At 40.4% G+C, this 15,175-nt stretch overlaps 1 protein-coding gene across 1 annotated transcript; it reads left to right on the top strand.

Moving 5' to 3' along the window:
* Positions 1-14: 14 nt before the first annotated feature.
* LOC125687050 (translation initiation factor IF-2-like) lies at positions 15-14,277 on the top strand. The gene is made up of 3 exons (XM_048931804.1): positions 15-159; positions 315-799; positions 9,994-14,277. The coding sequence occupies exons 1-3, from the start codon at positions 15-17 to the stop codon at positions 10,051-10,053; spliced, it is 690 nt and encodes a 229-aa protein (XP_048787761.1). The 3' UTR covers positions 10,054-14,277.
* Positions 14,278-15,175: the final 898 nt, after the last annotated feature.

The following is a 15,175-nucleotide window of genomic DNA, read 5'->3' as shown; positions in this document are numbered from 1 at the left end:
GCGGAGGGTGCGGAATGCGCCCTGCTCCGTCCGCGACAGCCGCGCCGCTGCCAGACTCCGCCGCGCCGCCTCCCGGCCCGCCCGCGCGGAGCGGAGCGCGGGCCTGGGGCCACCTCCGTGAGGAGGCGCCGGCGGGCGGCGCGGGGATAGGTGGAGAAGGTGCTGGAAGCGCGATGCTGCCCCACGGCCTGCCTGGGCCGGCCCGCCGCCGCGGGGCGGAGCGGGGAGGAGCCGGGCGGCGGGGCGTCCCGCACCTGGCGGCGTGCGCCGCGGGACACCTGCCTGCGGAAAGGGACGCACGCACAAACAAAAAGACTCGCGGAAAGGCGTTACCGAAACTTCGGGGCCGCGGCCGTGGCGCGGCGAGGAGGCGGCCGAGAACGTTCGGGGCGGCCGCCCCCCGTCCCGCCGCGGCGCCGCGCCCCGCCGGAGCCCCGTGCCAACGGGAGGCCGCGAGGAGCGGCGGCAAATCGGTGACGGCGCAGTGCGGGCGGGTAAATGGCGCCGTTGCGCTGCGCTCGGCACGCCGCCCGCTTCCCGGGCCGGAGGGGCTTTATCCGATCCCGGCCGCGTACCCACGGGAGGCGGCGCGTCGCCGGTGCTGTTGGCGGAAGGTACCGCTGTTTATGTAACGGCGCCGCGGGGCCGCGCTCTGAACAGGCCGTCACGGGCTGCTCAGACACGAGCACGCCGGCAGGCAGAGTGCGGCGGTGCGCGCGGTCCTAACCCCGTCACGAGGAAGGAGCCTGCCGCTCTGCAGGTGGTGTGCCTGTCCTGCGGGCCGCACGCTTTGCAAGAGGTCAGTTTAAGGTGAAGGAAAGCCTGCCGCTCCCCTTACTCGCCTGCGTTTAACGTGATGCTGCGCTGCTGGAGTAAGTGACCGGGTGTAAGGACCCGGAGCACTGGCGGGTGTTGTTCTGCGGCTGCTTTGGACCTTTATTGCTGGTGGAATGTGAGCAGTAGCTACCCGCTTATAACTTACCGATGCAGTGCTAAAGTCTGTTGTTATGTGTCTATCGAGGTGTCGCCGCTCGATCCTTAGCTTCGTCTTGATTGTTGCTCGTATTCACTGCCAAAATGCCGTTAGATAACTGTCAGACAATTGGTGGTAACGCCGGGAAGCGCTGAGTGTCCAATAAAACAGCTAGGGAAGGTGCTGTTCTCAGTTCATCACTGTTTTTGTGAGCGACATCGAGAAAATGAAAGAAATGGAAACGCTTTCAAATCTGTGTATACAAGTATCCACAATCGCTACTTAAAACTGTGATCCACGAGTGATGTGAGACTTAAGTTTAAACTCGCTTTCTAAGTTGCAATCCAGCGTCTTGGAATCATAGCTCGCGTTCTAGGGAATTGATTCTAACACAAATGAAAGGATTCTTCCTCTTTCCTTTCATTTTCATCTTACCATAACTATAAACAGGTATCTGGTGGGCAGATTCTTTGGATGTTTGTTTTTATCAATTCCCAGAGTTAATCTGCAGGCCCTGTGCTTTTTCCATGTGTCCAAAATGGAAAGCAAACACCAAGCAATGGAGTGGAAGCTTCTGTGCTATGTAGCACAGTGTGCCAGCTCTTTAACTTGGCAGTATTCAAACGATTACAAACCAGCTCAAGCCAGTTTTTGTGTGTGTGTGTGTGTGTTTTTTTTTTTTAATTGGTTGTTTTTTTGTTCTTGTTTTTTGTTTGTTTGCAAGAAAGGATACAGAAAATAAAGAAGAAATGCAAAATTAGGCTTTGAGATAAGTGTACCTATGTTTAATAAACGATTACCTTTATTTTAGGAGGGCACTGCAGCCCATTTTCTTGCCTCTGTTTGGAACAGCTAAGCTTCAGATGAGTGGGTATATTGTTAATGTCAAACTTTTTGCTCTTTGGTAAAGTATGAATTAATCTGATTGGTAACCCGACTGAGAGGTTGGATTTAATTTTTTTGTCAGGATCAAAGAAAGGATATTCAACTAATCTAAAAACACTTAGTGAAATTGATAGGATCAATAACAGTTTTGTGCGTGAGACTTGAGTGGGAGAAGCTTCATGAATAGCAAAATGAAAATATTAGTTTCCCACTGATTTATTTGTCTTAGCGAAACTTAAAAATGTGAGGGCAAATGGTAGCCATCAGGGAGCTGCAGTTACAGTTGCAGCTTGCCTACCACTACCTCAGAAGAAGGCCTTGCTGCAACAATTTGTGTTGATAGTTCTCTGCCAGTAGTTACAGCCATTGCAGCAGAAATGGCAGAAATCAGGGGCTTGTTTGTTTGTTTTAGTGCATCAATCCTCAGCAAAGTCCAGCTGCTAAGGTTAGATGGACAGTGAAAATGAGTTAAAGCTATGACATTCCATGGGGGTGGCTACATGCTCAGGTTTCTATGCAATTAACAACAATGGATTATTATTTTTTAAAATATACCCAGGGAAGCCTTAAGTGAGCAAAGTGAAGACTTGCTTTAAGAAAATAGATGTCTGATAGTTTCTGATAATGTTGATTGCTGTTTTGGTAAAGAGTATTTACCTCAAAATGCCTGGAGGAAAGGCCTATTTACATGCTTGAACTTTAATGGAAGTTTTGAAAGGTGAAAATGTGGTAAAGATGAGATATTTCTTGCCATGTGGTGAAGTCATTTAGATCATCATCATCTGGGGACCTCAGACTGGCCTCCATGGGTTTTCTGCAGTAAGGTGGGAATGTCTGATGTTACACATCAAGATAGTTCATGTGTCTGGCTTACACCAAAGAGAAGCAGCAGCCTTTTATTTTTTTTCCTTTACCTTCCACTCCCTCCCCACCCCCTTTCTCCTTTCTGCTAAGGAGTCAATGCAAACCCTGTGATGATTAAGTAAATTATTGATATAAGAAACCCTGGAAAGTGTCTCTTTCACTTGTACTCTCTGCAGAAGTCTTCTTATGTCCTGTCCATTGTGTATTGGAGACAGTACTTTTTATTGCTGAAGCACATGAATCTTAAAAGGAAGGATATTCTACCTACCCATGTATTGATCTGTGGTACGTAATATGGGTGAGTGTGACAGATTCCATTAAAATGGCACATCATAGCCTGATATAATTGACAACAAAGCAATTAATTAGATATGACTAGAATTTTTCTTGCTCCTGTGGAAGAGGTAGTAGTTATTTAATTTATAATTTCAATTCTAAATTAACTTTCATGAGTGTGTTTGGTATGTCTGACCATTTTTCCCTTCGTCTTTCTTTTTTTCTCCTGAAGATATAAATTTTCTTCAACTTTCCTCATAGGTTTAGAAGAGAGAGCGTCTTTCAAAGTATCTTCATTTGCTTTAAACTCTCAAGGTGTGTTTATTTGTATGTGATGTCCAGAAGATAATATTCAGCTGAGATTTTCTCAAAGCTAAACAGTGGAGAACAAATAGAGGGGAATAATTATTTAGTTTGTCTAAGGAGTGTTTATGAGTGCATTCCAAAACAATTGGTTTGTCTGTGTGTGAGTGGTACTACATTTGTGTTTGTTTTATGGTCTACCCAATTCCACTGCTTCATTTTCTTTCTTACTCTACGGAAAAGCAGAGGCAAATGGAGTTGATCCTGTGCATTTCCTTGCTTCTTTTAGAAGTTAGTATTTTGCTTCCTACCCAGGTAGTGCAAGTTTTGTGTTCATGCAAGTGTTTTACTTTGTACTTGAGTTTATTGAATTGACAAGCTGGTGCTTGTCTCTGAGTACAAGGTAAAGTGCTTACTGTAGTGTTCCCACTTGTAGAACTGTGCAAATCGCAGTGCAGTGGGGGAGCACATAAGGAAAATTAACACGGTAGAGTATTTATCATGTAAGCAGCAAAGGCTGTGAATGTATTGTACTGGAAAAAATAAACAATGTGTGATTATGAATATTTGGGTGATTCAATTTAATTAAGGTAAAAAGAAAACGTAGAGGACATTTCATTTATTACAGGTTCTGTTCTACTTCACGGTACGAATATAGGTAAGAAATAAATGAGTTTAGGCAATAGCCTTTTGGAGGGGTGACTTTCACAAAAATTCTGGATAAGACACTGTTACATATATTGATTGCTCCGAAAGTAATACCACTTATTTATTGCCACGGAAACTAAAACAGATACAAAGAGCACAATAACACCATTTGATAGTGCAAATTCTCAGCTACAAAACACTATTTTTCAATGTAGTTTGCCACCATTAGCTATGTTTTTTCACTAACAATGAACAAGAGCCTGCATGCTGTGCTTACAAAAATCTGCACCAGGAGAGGAGAGCCACTGTCACTGTTGCCACTGCTACTGAAACACACCACCCACTGCCTCACTGTGCTAACATCCATTTGTTGGTCTCTAGAAACACTCAGCGAGCATCAGTCTTCCAGTAACAAATGTTCACCCAAAACAAAGATGGAGAGGAACTTTACAAGGGCATGTAGTGATAGGACGAGAGATTAAAGCTTTAATCTAAAACAGGGTAGATTTAGATTTGATGTCAGCAAGAAATTCTTCACAGTGAGGGTTCTGAGGTACTGGATCAGATTGCCCAGAGAAGCTGGGGACATCCCATCGTTGGAGGCTCAGGCGTACGTTGTATGGGCCTCTGGACAGCCAGGTCTAGTGGGAAGTGCCCCTGCCCATAGCACAAGTTTTGAAACTAGTTCATCTTGAAGGCCCTACAAAAACCATTCTGTGATATCAGATGCATGGAAATGAAATATGGTTGCTTGGTAATGAGGGTACGTGATTTAAGGTGTAGGGCTTGATTTCAGCTAAAATATACTGGCATTGTCAATGTCCAGACTTTCCTAATTTAATGTTCACGCTCTGGGTAGGCTGTAAGAATAGTTGGCTGTTTATCTTTGCTGATTTGATGTTAAAGTCAAAATAAGTCATTCACCATGGGACTGTATACAGAGCATCCGTAGATGAACACCTACAGATATAAAGCTATTAGAGAAGGAAGGCTATGGACATTGTGAAATATCTGGAGGGCAAGATGAGCAACTGAGGTCTCTGGGTGTTCTCAGCCCCGAGCTGAGAAGGCTGAGGGAAGGCCTCATGGCAGCTGCAGCTCATCATAGGAAATCCAGCTCTGTGTTGACAGTGACAGGACCTGAGGGAATGACATGGAACTGTATCAGGGAAGGGTCAGGTTGTGGAATCTCCTTCTCTGGAAATTATTAGAGATCTTTCCTGTGCAACCTTCTCTAGGAAATCTGCTTTATCAGTATATGGTCTAGGTGATTTCCAGAGATTCCTTCCAATCCCTACATCATTTTGTGATTAGAAAAGTGTTATTCACTAAGAAAGCGGTCAAGCGCTGGCGCAGGCTCCCCAGAATAGTTATCACAGACCCGAGTTGCCAGGGCTCAGGAAGTGTTTTGACAATGCCATCAGACACATAGTTTGAATTTTGAGTGATCCTGAGTGGAGGCAGATTGTAGTTGGTCCTCGTGAGTCCCTTCTAGCTCACAATATTATATGATTTTATGAAAATTGCTGAATATAGAAAGGGACATCCATCCATAATAATTCATATAAGTGATTAGTAAATCAGTTAAAGCCTTAAATCCATATATTTTCAACAAATCAAAGATATCTCTATAATAAAAAGATCTGTGTGCTGTTTGTAGAGTCTTTAATAAATTGATCAACTGTATACTTGTTCCTAATCTATCGCAGGTAAATTCTCTTAACTTATCATGTTTTGTGGGGTTTGTGTTCGTTGCTGCATTTTCTTGCTTTCTTCATGAATTAGAGCCTGTTCACCCTTAGCAATCCTTTTCACTGGCCTGTAAGCTTGCTAGACTCAAACTTGTGGAGCACTATTTTATTGCAAGACATTTTAATCTCCTTGAGTCACTTAGTTGCATAAGTCATTATGATGTGCTTAGAAGCTTCAAGGTAAGGTATTTTTACTGTCCAGTTTGTCTTGTGCAACAAACATTATGTTATACAACTGAGATAGCTAAGGACATTAAGCTATGCAGTTTGTTCTCAAAACAGCTGTAGCCTACATGTTGTCTTCATACTTTGGAAAACACTGCATTTATTAATTCTTGAAATGACATATGAATATTGAAAAGGCTGTCCATAGATGGGACTCAGCAGTGAAGACTGTACTTACAGTTTTGCTAGATACCTTCTGTGAGAAACTACTGAGATCTTCTGATTGTACAAATACCACTCTTATGACAGCTGTTGTGTAGCACATCTCAGATCCAAATTCTATTTGATTCACACAGGATGTTTTAGTACTACACTAACTTGTTGGCAATCTTTCTTTCCCACTCCCATCAGCCATATTACTAACCTTTGGTGTGGTGGAGTCAGGAGAAAACAGCATGTTCTTGAGGCTTGTCTACCTCGTTCTTTAAGTGTTTGTAAGCTACTGGTGGAGGTTGGACTCCACTACTCTAGTGGCAATCATTATAGCTAAAGTGCAGATATGGCACTGCTTTTGAGCCAAAGCTGTAAAGTGGTGGATTCTACCATGGAGCCGATTTGTAGGGATGTGGAACAGGCTTTTGCATTGGTCTTGCAACGATGTGGAAGAGGAGCTTGTTGTTAGGGCTGGTTAGGCATCTGGCCATCTGCTGATGGGCTTAAATAAGTTCCCAGCTGAGGAGGTATAGCATGGAACTGAATGTGTCTATTGATGTTTGAAAAAATGAGTGAATGTGTGTTTCAATAGTAAATAGTAAAAAGTATTGCTTTAAGAGAACACTAAAGAGTGTTGCCTGAAAAAGAGAAACTGAAAAAAGAAAAAAGGTACTGTCACTGCCCATTTCACAAAGTCACCCTGCTCTTTTGTTGAACTGGAAATAAAATCTGATGAAGAAACTGTACATCGTGGTGGCTGGGACGCTCCATTGTCGTGGCTGGCAGAAGACGGAACAGCCTGTGTTTGTAATGTCTTTAACTGCTGCAGCAGTGTACTGCAATACCTATGAGTCAGAACCCTACATCTCTTTCCAAGCACTCTTTAACCCCCAGATAGAATGCGGGAGAGCGTTATCACATTCAAAACATGAACTTATTGTCCTGTTTCGTTTATAAGAAGACTTCAAGGCTTCTACTAGTCTGAAAACTTCTATCTCAAAGAAAGCTTTATGCTTTGTTCCTGAAACAGAGAGTCATCCAAACTATATTTTAATGAGGGAAAAAAAAAAAAATCTTTTTAAGCTTTATTTATTTATTTATGTGTTTGTTCTTTCACGTGTGAATGAAGGAACAGAACTGGATACTCATATTGAGTAGCCTGAAAATAGCTCATTCCTGATAAAGATAGTCAGGATTTAAGTTCTGGTGACAAGCCAGTTATCTATAGTTTTCAAATACTCCGTTAAAAACTATCAAGAAACAGAAAGGATTTTCTTTCTTTCACTTTCCATACTCTGTATAAAACTGTTGCAGTTACTCAGCTCTTATGAATTTCTGGTAATTCTACCACTTCCTAAAATTACCTAGAGCTTCTCTGTCAAATGGGTTTAACGAGGACTTTTTTGCTCTAAAATATACACAGAATGATCTCTTAAGAGCAATGACATAGATCTGTAAATGGGAGGCCATTCCCAAAATTAGGGAAAGATTCAGTTATTCTTTGTTATCTGAGGCAGTTATTGATGCCATAAAGACTTTCAAAGGACATGAAAACACTTGAAAACTATTACTGCAAGATATTACAAAGAAGGAGGCCACAAAATCTTGACATGCTAGTACTTAGGAAAAATTAGTTAAGTATAAAACCTCATGTTTTGGTTGTTCAAGCTACAACATGAAAGTATCAATGAAAATAGACCATCAAGGAACAGTGGAGTTGTACTGGAGAAGTGTGTCAAACAGAACTAAATCTGGGGCACTTGCTAATTCCAGTTAATATAAAATAGTTATCTGTATTACTTACTGGCCTTTTGTTTTACATCCTATTTAGCAAAATAAATGGATTTTTGTGGGAATATCAGGGATGTGTTCCTGTCCCACAGTATTGCCACTATTTACTCTGATAAACGCTCATGATAACATTAAGGACTGTGGCTGTGCACCTTTTGCCTCTGTTGCCATCAGCCTTTTCACAGGGCTTGGCACTGTGAACAAATTATCACACATTATTGCACACAGATGGAACTCATATTTTATGAAAAGTATGGATGCTGTATGCATGCTGAAGTTTCAGTTCATGTATGCTAGCAGTAGTTAATGCTACATGCTGCAATCTGTGGTATGTAGACTGCCATGCAGCACAGGTACATAACTGTACTAAGCTTCATGGTTAACTCAATAAGAAGGATTTAAAAAAACATAGAAACACCACATTTTGCTTTGAGTTTCTGAAATTCTGTTTAGACTGGATCCTCTATGAACCATTAGCAAGGAAAGAAGACAAGTTTATGAGTGGGTAGATAGAAGTGGTCTGAGCAAGAGTGGGCAAATAACTGTCCCCTCTGTAACAAAAAAAAGATCACACTTAAAAGACAAGTGGAAACTAGTATTAGCTGTTGTTTAAAAGAGCCCCTGGAACAAGAAAACTAAAGCAGCACCATTTACAAGAAAATATGCTAATACGGCCTACTCTTAAGGGGAGTAACAAGAAAATAAAGAAGACTAGTGACAGTGTAATTGAGATGTAGTTACATAAAGCCTGAAACAGACATAAAAGACTGGAAATTTCTAGAAATCTCTTGCAAAGCAATCATTATCCTGCATGACAGTAAACATTTTGTTTGTTCTTAAAAAGATTAATAAACAAAAATCACAGAAGTGGTGCATTATTGTTAATTAATAAATTAAGATTTGTAATCATAACTCCCTCCTCCTGTTTGATTGTTGGTGATAAACGTTCCTGCAAGGGGAAAAAATGGATGTAATCTGTGATTACAGGTATCTCTATCCTCTCCATCTTCTTCCTGCATTCAGCTACACTGCTGCTTCCAGCTACTTTCCTATACAAAGCATGCTGCTTAGAAAGGACTGAGCTTGCTGCCTCTTCTGTTTATGTGGGAGATAGCCAGTAGTAGAAATGGACTCAGTGCCTTGTTGCTAATGCTTGTTTCTGCCACCACCTTATATCCCTCAACTTTTTCCTCAGCTGCCACGGTTATGCAAGTAGAAGGTAAAATCAACTGACTGTTCAGGTTGCAGAGGACACTGAGGAAGCTGACTGCTGTCTTCTCAGCACAGGCAAAGCAGGTATTCTGCTGTTCTAGCTGCTGCTTGCTTTTCCTGAGCCAAAAGTGCATCCTTTTTACCTGCAAGACTTCAAACAAGCTGGGTCTTTGACACTTGGAAGGAATTATATTGGGAACAATTCTAAAAGAAAGAAAATGCACAACCATTGCTGCCTCTGAATCCACTACAGGGAGGACTTTCACAAATAACTCCTGAGAACATAGATGTTGCAGAAATCCTTATGCAGGATAGATCCAAGCCATTAAACCTAAAAGTACTGTTGTATTTGATTCTGAAACCATCCAAAACATGAAATAGAAATTACCCACTTAAAAACAAATTAGATGGTTGGACAAACTTCTAGCTGTGGCAAATTTGGCCAAATTTGGCCTATACAGGAGCCCCATAAACCTGTACATATAATCAGTTAAAGATTTCTGGATGGAAGAGATTGGACCATGTGAATGAGTAATATCAATAGGAGCACAGCCGTGTTTCAGTTCATGGGCAAAGTTGTTAAAATCTCATGGACTATTGAGGAATAACCCAAATACAGTGGAGAAGTGGGTTGCACAGCTGTGAAGTCAGCACCCACAGAGAGTAGCACTCAAGAGCATGGGACTACATTACCCTGAAAAATCTGGCAGGGCTTCTCTGAGATGCGGCTTCACTATCAGCATTGTTAATGTATTCATACCTATCCTCTTCTCCCTGTCCTGTTACATACCAAATCTGCAACAATTTGGCTTTTCTGAAGAATTAAGGATCTCAGCAGAGAATGTTGCTACTTCTAAATACCCATTTTCTGTTTTGTTTGTTGTTCTTTGTTTGTTTGTTTTTGTTTTGTAGCTGTTCTCGAATATAAAGATGAACCCGAGACCTGACAGTGACTTCTCTGTTCCTAGTTAGTTATGAAAGTCTGTCTGGGAGAAGAATGGAGATCTGTATATTAAAGGGAAGAACAAAGGAGAGTGAAGATTGGAGACAGTACAAGAGCAGGTAAGAATGAGAGACACCATGCTGGAAACGAAAAAACAAGAAACAAAAAACCCAGAGTTAATACTTATCCACGGGAGAAAATTCAGGCCAAGGAATGTGAAATGGGGGCTCCTGGCAGCTAGTGGGAAGTCTAGTTGACTGAATCAGTTCTTTTTCGTCCTCGTGGCTACTGCAGCTTTTGCTGATAGCTGTTGTAGTACTTCAAAACTCATTTCTATGCAGTGTTTCATCAGGTAGGTGTTTTTGGTAGATTCCGCATAAGTAACTTCATGTAGAAGCTGTTGTGACTACAGCTGGATAAAGGATGATCTCAGGGATAAATGAAATTGCAAAGAGATTGTAAACAACTCACCCTCTTAACACACTATCTTGGATTACTTACACTGCTACACTATTTTCTATTACAGTCAAGGCAGTGATAATTAATTTAAGAAACAAGTACTTTACCAGTTCTGTGATACTGGAGAGGTTAAAGCTGAACTGAGGAAAGTCAGCCAAGAGATCTCAAATTTCAGTCATTAAGAAAGTGTCATTTTCCAGGCAGTGTTATTCAACGTGTAGGTGGATTGTTTCTTTTACACTGTGGGATCATTTTACTCAAGAACCTTTCTGACTATTAACAGGCACTGGTGAGTAGAAAATCTGCTGTGAAAAGGACTGATATTTATCATGAGCCTTGCAAGGAACTAGAGCATCACACAGATCAGTCAGGTTCAAGCATACTGGTTTTTATGTCATGCTGTCTGACCAGACTTTGACAGAGACCCTTAGGAAAATAAAGCACTGATTTAAAAAATAAGCAAACAAAAATAATTGTACAAATGGGAGTTGAGGCATCACAGGTAGAACTTTGTCTGTTTCTGAAAGCACACACATTTGATATAGGTCTGTCTTAGGAAATTATTTCCTTTCCAGTTTAGATAACAGCAAATGAATTCCTGCCAAAGGGTACTGGAACTATACTGTGCACAACCATCACATTTTTCTTGTTCATTTCTTTTGTGTGTTGTGTTAAAGAAAACAGCATTGATTGGCTCTGGGTGCTAAACTGGGTTTGTAAACTGTACAGACACTTCTGCTGAGATCCCTAATGCTGCCCTTCTTTTCAAGTATGCAGAGCTATGTTGACAAATGATGTTAGAACTTCTGTCTCAGCATGCCACAATTGTGAACCTTTTTTTCACTAGTGTAATTTGGCCAAGCAGCCAAATTCTTGCAACACAGACGATCTCCACTTTGAAAACACAAAGGCCTACAATTACCCTAATGCAGTATGCTCATGGCATATTTCTCCTATGTGGTCTATCTAGTGGAAGTGTTGAATCTGTTGACATGGTAAATCTCCTTTTCCCTGAACTGCATGAATTAATTGCTGGAAGTTAATTGGAAGTGGTATTTCCAAGGCCTTCTATGACAACGTTTTCAACATGAATGATGACAGGCATGTTTAAAAACTTTTGGTTTTCAATTCAGTTTCCATGTACTAAAAATTTCTTCTTGAAAATTTCAAGCTTTCCCAAAAAATGCAATGAAAATAAGCAGTGACTTATCCTTGTAACAACTTGTTCAGCAACTTCATGTAGGTGGAAATGTTTGCAGGAGATTGTCCTTTGATTTCTAATACAAGTAGAGCTTTGTAAATGTGTTCAAATGACATGCATATTGATTTGTTTGTGCCTAGATCTTACTCAGGATTGGATACATATACAAACCTCATGTTACATCTAAAGTATTGTACAATAAACAGCTTTAAAGATTTGTTAAGATTTCTCATCCCGTGGAAACTCTGCCATCCATTTAATCATAGAACTTCGTAATGCAACTCTTTTTGTCCCACCTTAAAAACACAATATAAATCCACTACAGCATCTGTCTGTGCTAGTTTTGCCTTGCAGGTAGGTTGTTGATTGGGTAGAACTATGACTTTATTTTGTTTCTTAAAAGCCAGGTTTTATTTTTGATTCACGCATTTCACTAGTCATCTTCTTCAAGGTCCACTCTCCACACCTATTTTTTGGCCAAATTTAAGACAGTAAGATGGGACCAAATAGTGGCTGAGTCACTTATGTTGTGTGCCAACAAGTTGCTCATTTGCTGATTGGCCACCTGCCTTCAATCTAGATTGTATCATTCCAGGGAGCTGCTCCAGCTGGCCAGAGATTGGGGAATAAGAGCTGTAGTCAAGGATACCTGCAAAGTGCTGGGAGCTGCAGTGAAGAGTCTGTGAAGAGAAGCGCAGAAAAAGGCAAATTAGAGGGAAGGCAAGGGAAAAATAAAAGTGATGAGCCAATTTCTGATCTCAGCATCACTGATGTCACCAATCAGAATCTGGTCCACAGAGTGCTAGGGAAAGAAGAGAGAAACAGGTCAGAGGGAAGATATGTGGAGGTGACAGAGGGGAGATAATTAATCATTCCTCAACTGTAATCTTAATGACTACTCTGCTTTAATACTTGTAATGCCTCTTACAAAGCCAAGAGAACAAAATAAATAAAATTTTCCAAAGAGTCTGGCATGTCTCTCGTAGCAGCTCCAGCAGTGATTTTTACTGATGGCAGACTCAACCGCAGAAAAGCAACGTGCACAGAGGTAATGTGAAAAAAAATATATTTAAATATCTTCATGCTTAGGGTGAAATTACCCAGTAACAGACTGCTGTCTACTGAAGACTTATCTTGTGCCATTTCCTAAGCATTTCTGAGGTTGTTTAAATTGCTTGCATGCTAAAGACAAAACAATGCCAATAGCCTTTTTTTTTTTTTTTTTTTTTTGTATTTTAACGGGTTCGATTGCAATGTCTTAAAATGTATTCCCCATACGGAAAAAAAAGAAAAAAAAAAAAAAAAAAAAAAGAAAAAACCCACAAAAAGGCAAAAATGTAGCCTTCCTAAAATATTCTCTTCTGAAAAAGTGTATGTATTGGAATTCTTTCAACAAATCAAAATAAAAGAAAGCAAATTTTACGTTTTGTGCAAGAATTTCTTAGTTATTTCACTGAAAGTAGCCCTTTCTCTAATAAAATAAGAAACTTCCGAATGTATTTTTCAAGCTAAAAATATCATTTTTAATGAATTGTTCACTTATAATTACTCATTTTCAAAATCTTTCATTTTATAAACATTTGCCCCAGCACCATTTTTTTTGTGGCTGATCTGCAGTGATATGCTCGTGACCGACCGGCTTCTTTCCGCATCTGCAGTACTGCGTCCAGGCCTGGGGCCCCCAGCACAAGAAGGACATGGAGCTCTTGGAGCGGGTCCAGAGGAGGGCCACTAAGATGGTCAGAGGGCTGGAGCACCTCTCCTGTGAAGAAAGGTTGGGGGAACTGGGCTTGTTTAGCTTGGAGAAGGCTGCAGAGAGACCTCATTGTGGCCTTCCTCAACTTGAAGGGAGCGTAGGAACAGGAGGGGGAACAACTGTTTACATGAGGGTGGACAGTGACAGAACAAGGGGGAGTGGTTTTAACTAAGACAGGGGAGATTGAATTTAGATATTATGAGAAAATTTTTCACTCAGAGAGTGGTGACGCATTGGAACAGGTTTCCCAGGGAGGCTGTAGATGCTGGTATGATTCAGTATTAAAAATACACATCAGAAGGTAAAACAGTGCTCCCTAGAGAAGACACCATTGTCTGAAGTAGATTCTAAAACAAGGCTTTGGAATTCTTTGTCCACAATTTGGAGAGCAAGTATCTGGTTTTCAGAAAAGCTGTGTCTGAGAAGTCCCACTGATCTCAGGAAAAGTCAGCACTGTCTCCTTTTCCTTCCATGTGGATCCTTGAGGCCTGATCTAATAATAAGATTTGCTGTGTTGTTTTTCTCACCATTGCATTAGAATCTGCAGTATAGTTTGTGGGTTTTTTGCCTTAATTCCTTTGAAAAAATGAAATGATACATAGTGAATTTAAAGAATATATACCACAAATTCATCATATACATTTTTCTATGAGGCTAAAATTTTATTTGACCTATTAGAAAGAATGGTAATTGGTGTCATTCAAATTAGTATATCTTCCAAGAGAGTAATCGGGATGTGTACAATATTTTTCTTTCATTCACGTGATTGTACAACATTATCTTGTGTTTTCTCTACAAAAAAGAGCAAAAAACAAAAAACAAACAAAAAAAAACCCCTGATACTTCAGGTTATCTTTGTAGTTCATAGATGTGCTTCTGGTCTATCCACAAATCATAACACAGTGAGAGATCTTGACAGGAAAGACACAATCTCTCCAAGTAACACCTTTGTTCTAGTTTAGTAAACACGCTCAGATACTGAATGGAAAAATTCTTGGGAAAATTCCCACTATTTCTTGGCAGAAATATGGGAGAGCCTCTTGTTTCTCATGTTTTTATAAACCAGGTTGGTGTAAAATGTAGTCTCTATACAGCTTAAACCAAAGCACAATCTTGTAAGGTACAGATGCTACATAATCTTAGGAACTGAGCTTATGTAACGACGTTGGAGCTGATGCCAGTCTTGATGTTTCACTTTACAAACACTGTACAATAATCAGTTCTATAAGTAATTTGATCTTTGTTCCATAATAAAATTATTTGATCAATTATTTCTGGGGTCTTTATTCCAGATATTCAGCTATTCTTGTAATTTCCCATAATTCAAACGTTCACAGGTAATATGATGCAAGTAGTGAAAATAGTTGGAGTTTAAAGGAAATACTGAATCCTGTCTGTTTTAATCTTCACTTTGATTTGAAATCAAAAAAACAGAGTAAGTATGCTTGAAATGCAAGCTGGCTACAAAAAGTAAAAAATGATTCAGGTATATAGCAGTGCTCACATAACTTTTTGAACCCTCCAGGATTTATTTATTAAATCAACTAGATTTATGTATTAAATATTCATAGCTAAGCTATGAGAAATTGTAAATTTCTGCGTTCTGCACCTTATGAGTTAGATTACAGGCGAAAGTTATCCCTTCAGACTGCTTTAGAGTTTTTGTTGTCCGTTATACTCTGGGTGTCCTTAAAGAGGTGTCAAGTCATAAATCAATAAAATAAGGGCATTGCTG

This window comes from Lagopus muta, chromosome Z (assembly GCF_023343835.1).
Source record: "Lagopus muta isolate bLagMut1 chromosome Z, bLagMut1 primary, whole genome shotgun sequence".
Lineage (NCBI taxonomy): Eukaryota > Metazoa > Chordata > Aves > Galliformes > Phasianidae > Lagopus > Lagopus muta.
Note: the sequence above shows the minus strand (reverse complement) of the source record. Positions and strands in the feature narration are given on the sequence as shown.

Excerpts from the sequence above, each read along its gene's own strand:
- LOC125687050 (XM_048931804.1), top strand. The coding sequence starts at position 15 with ATGCGCCCTGCTCCGTCCGCGACAGCCGCGCCGCTGCCAGACTCCGCC. Across the intron at positions 160-314 it reads CGCGGGGATAGGTGGAGAAG|ACTCGCGGAAAGGCGTTACC; the intron begins GTGCTGGAAGCG and ends ACAAACAAAAAG. Across the intron at positions 800-9,993 it reads GGCCGCACGCTTTGCAAGAG|CTGTTCTCGAATATAAAGAT; the intron begins GTCAGTTTAAGG and ends TTTGTTTTGTAG.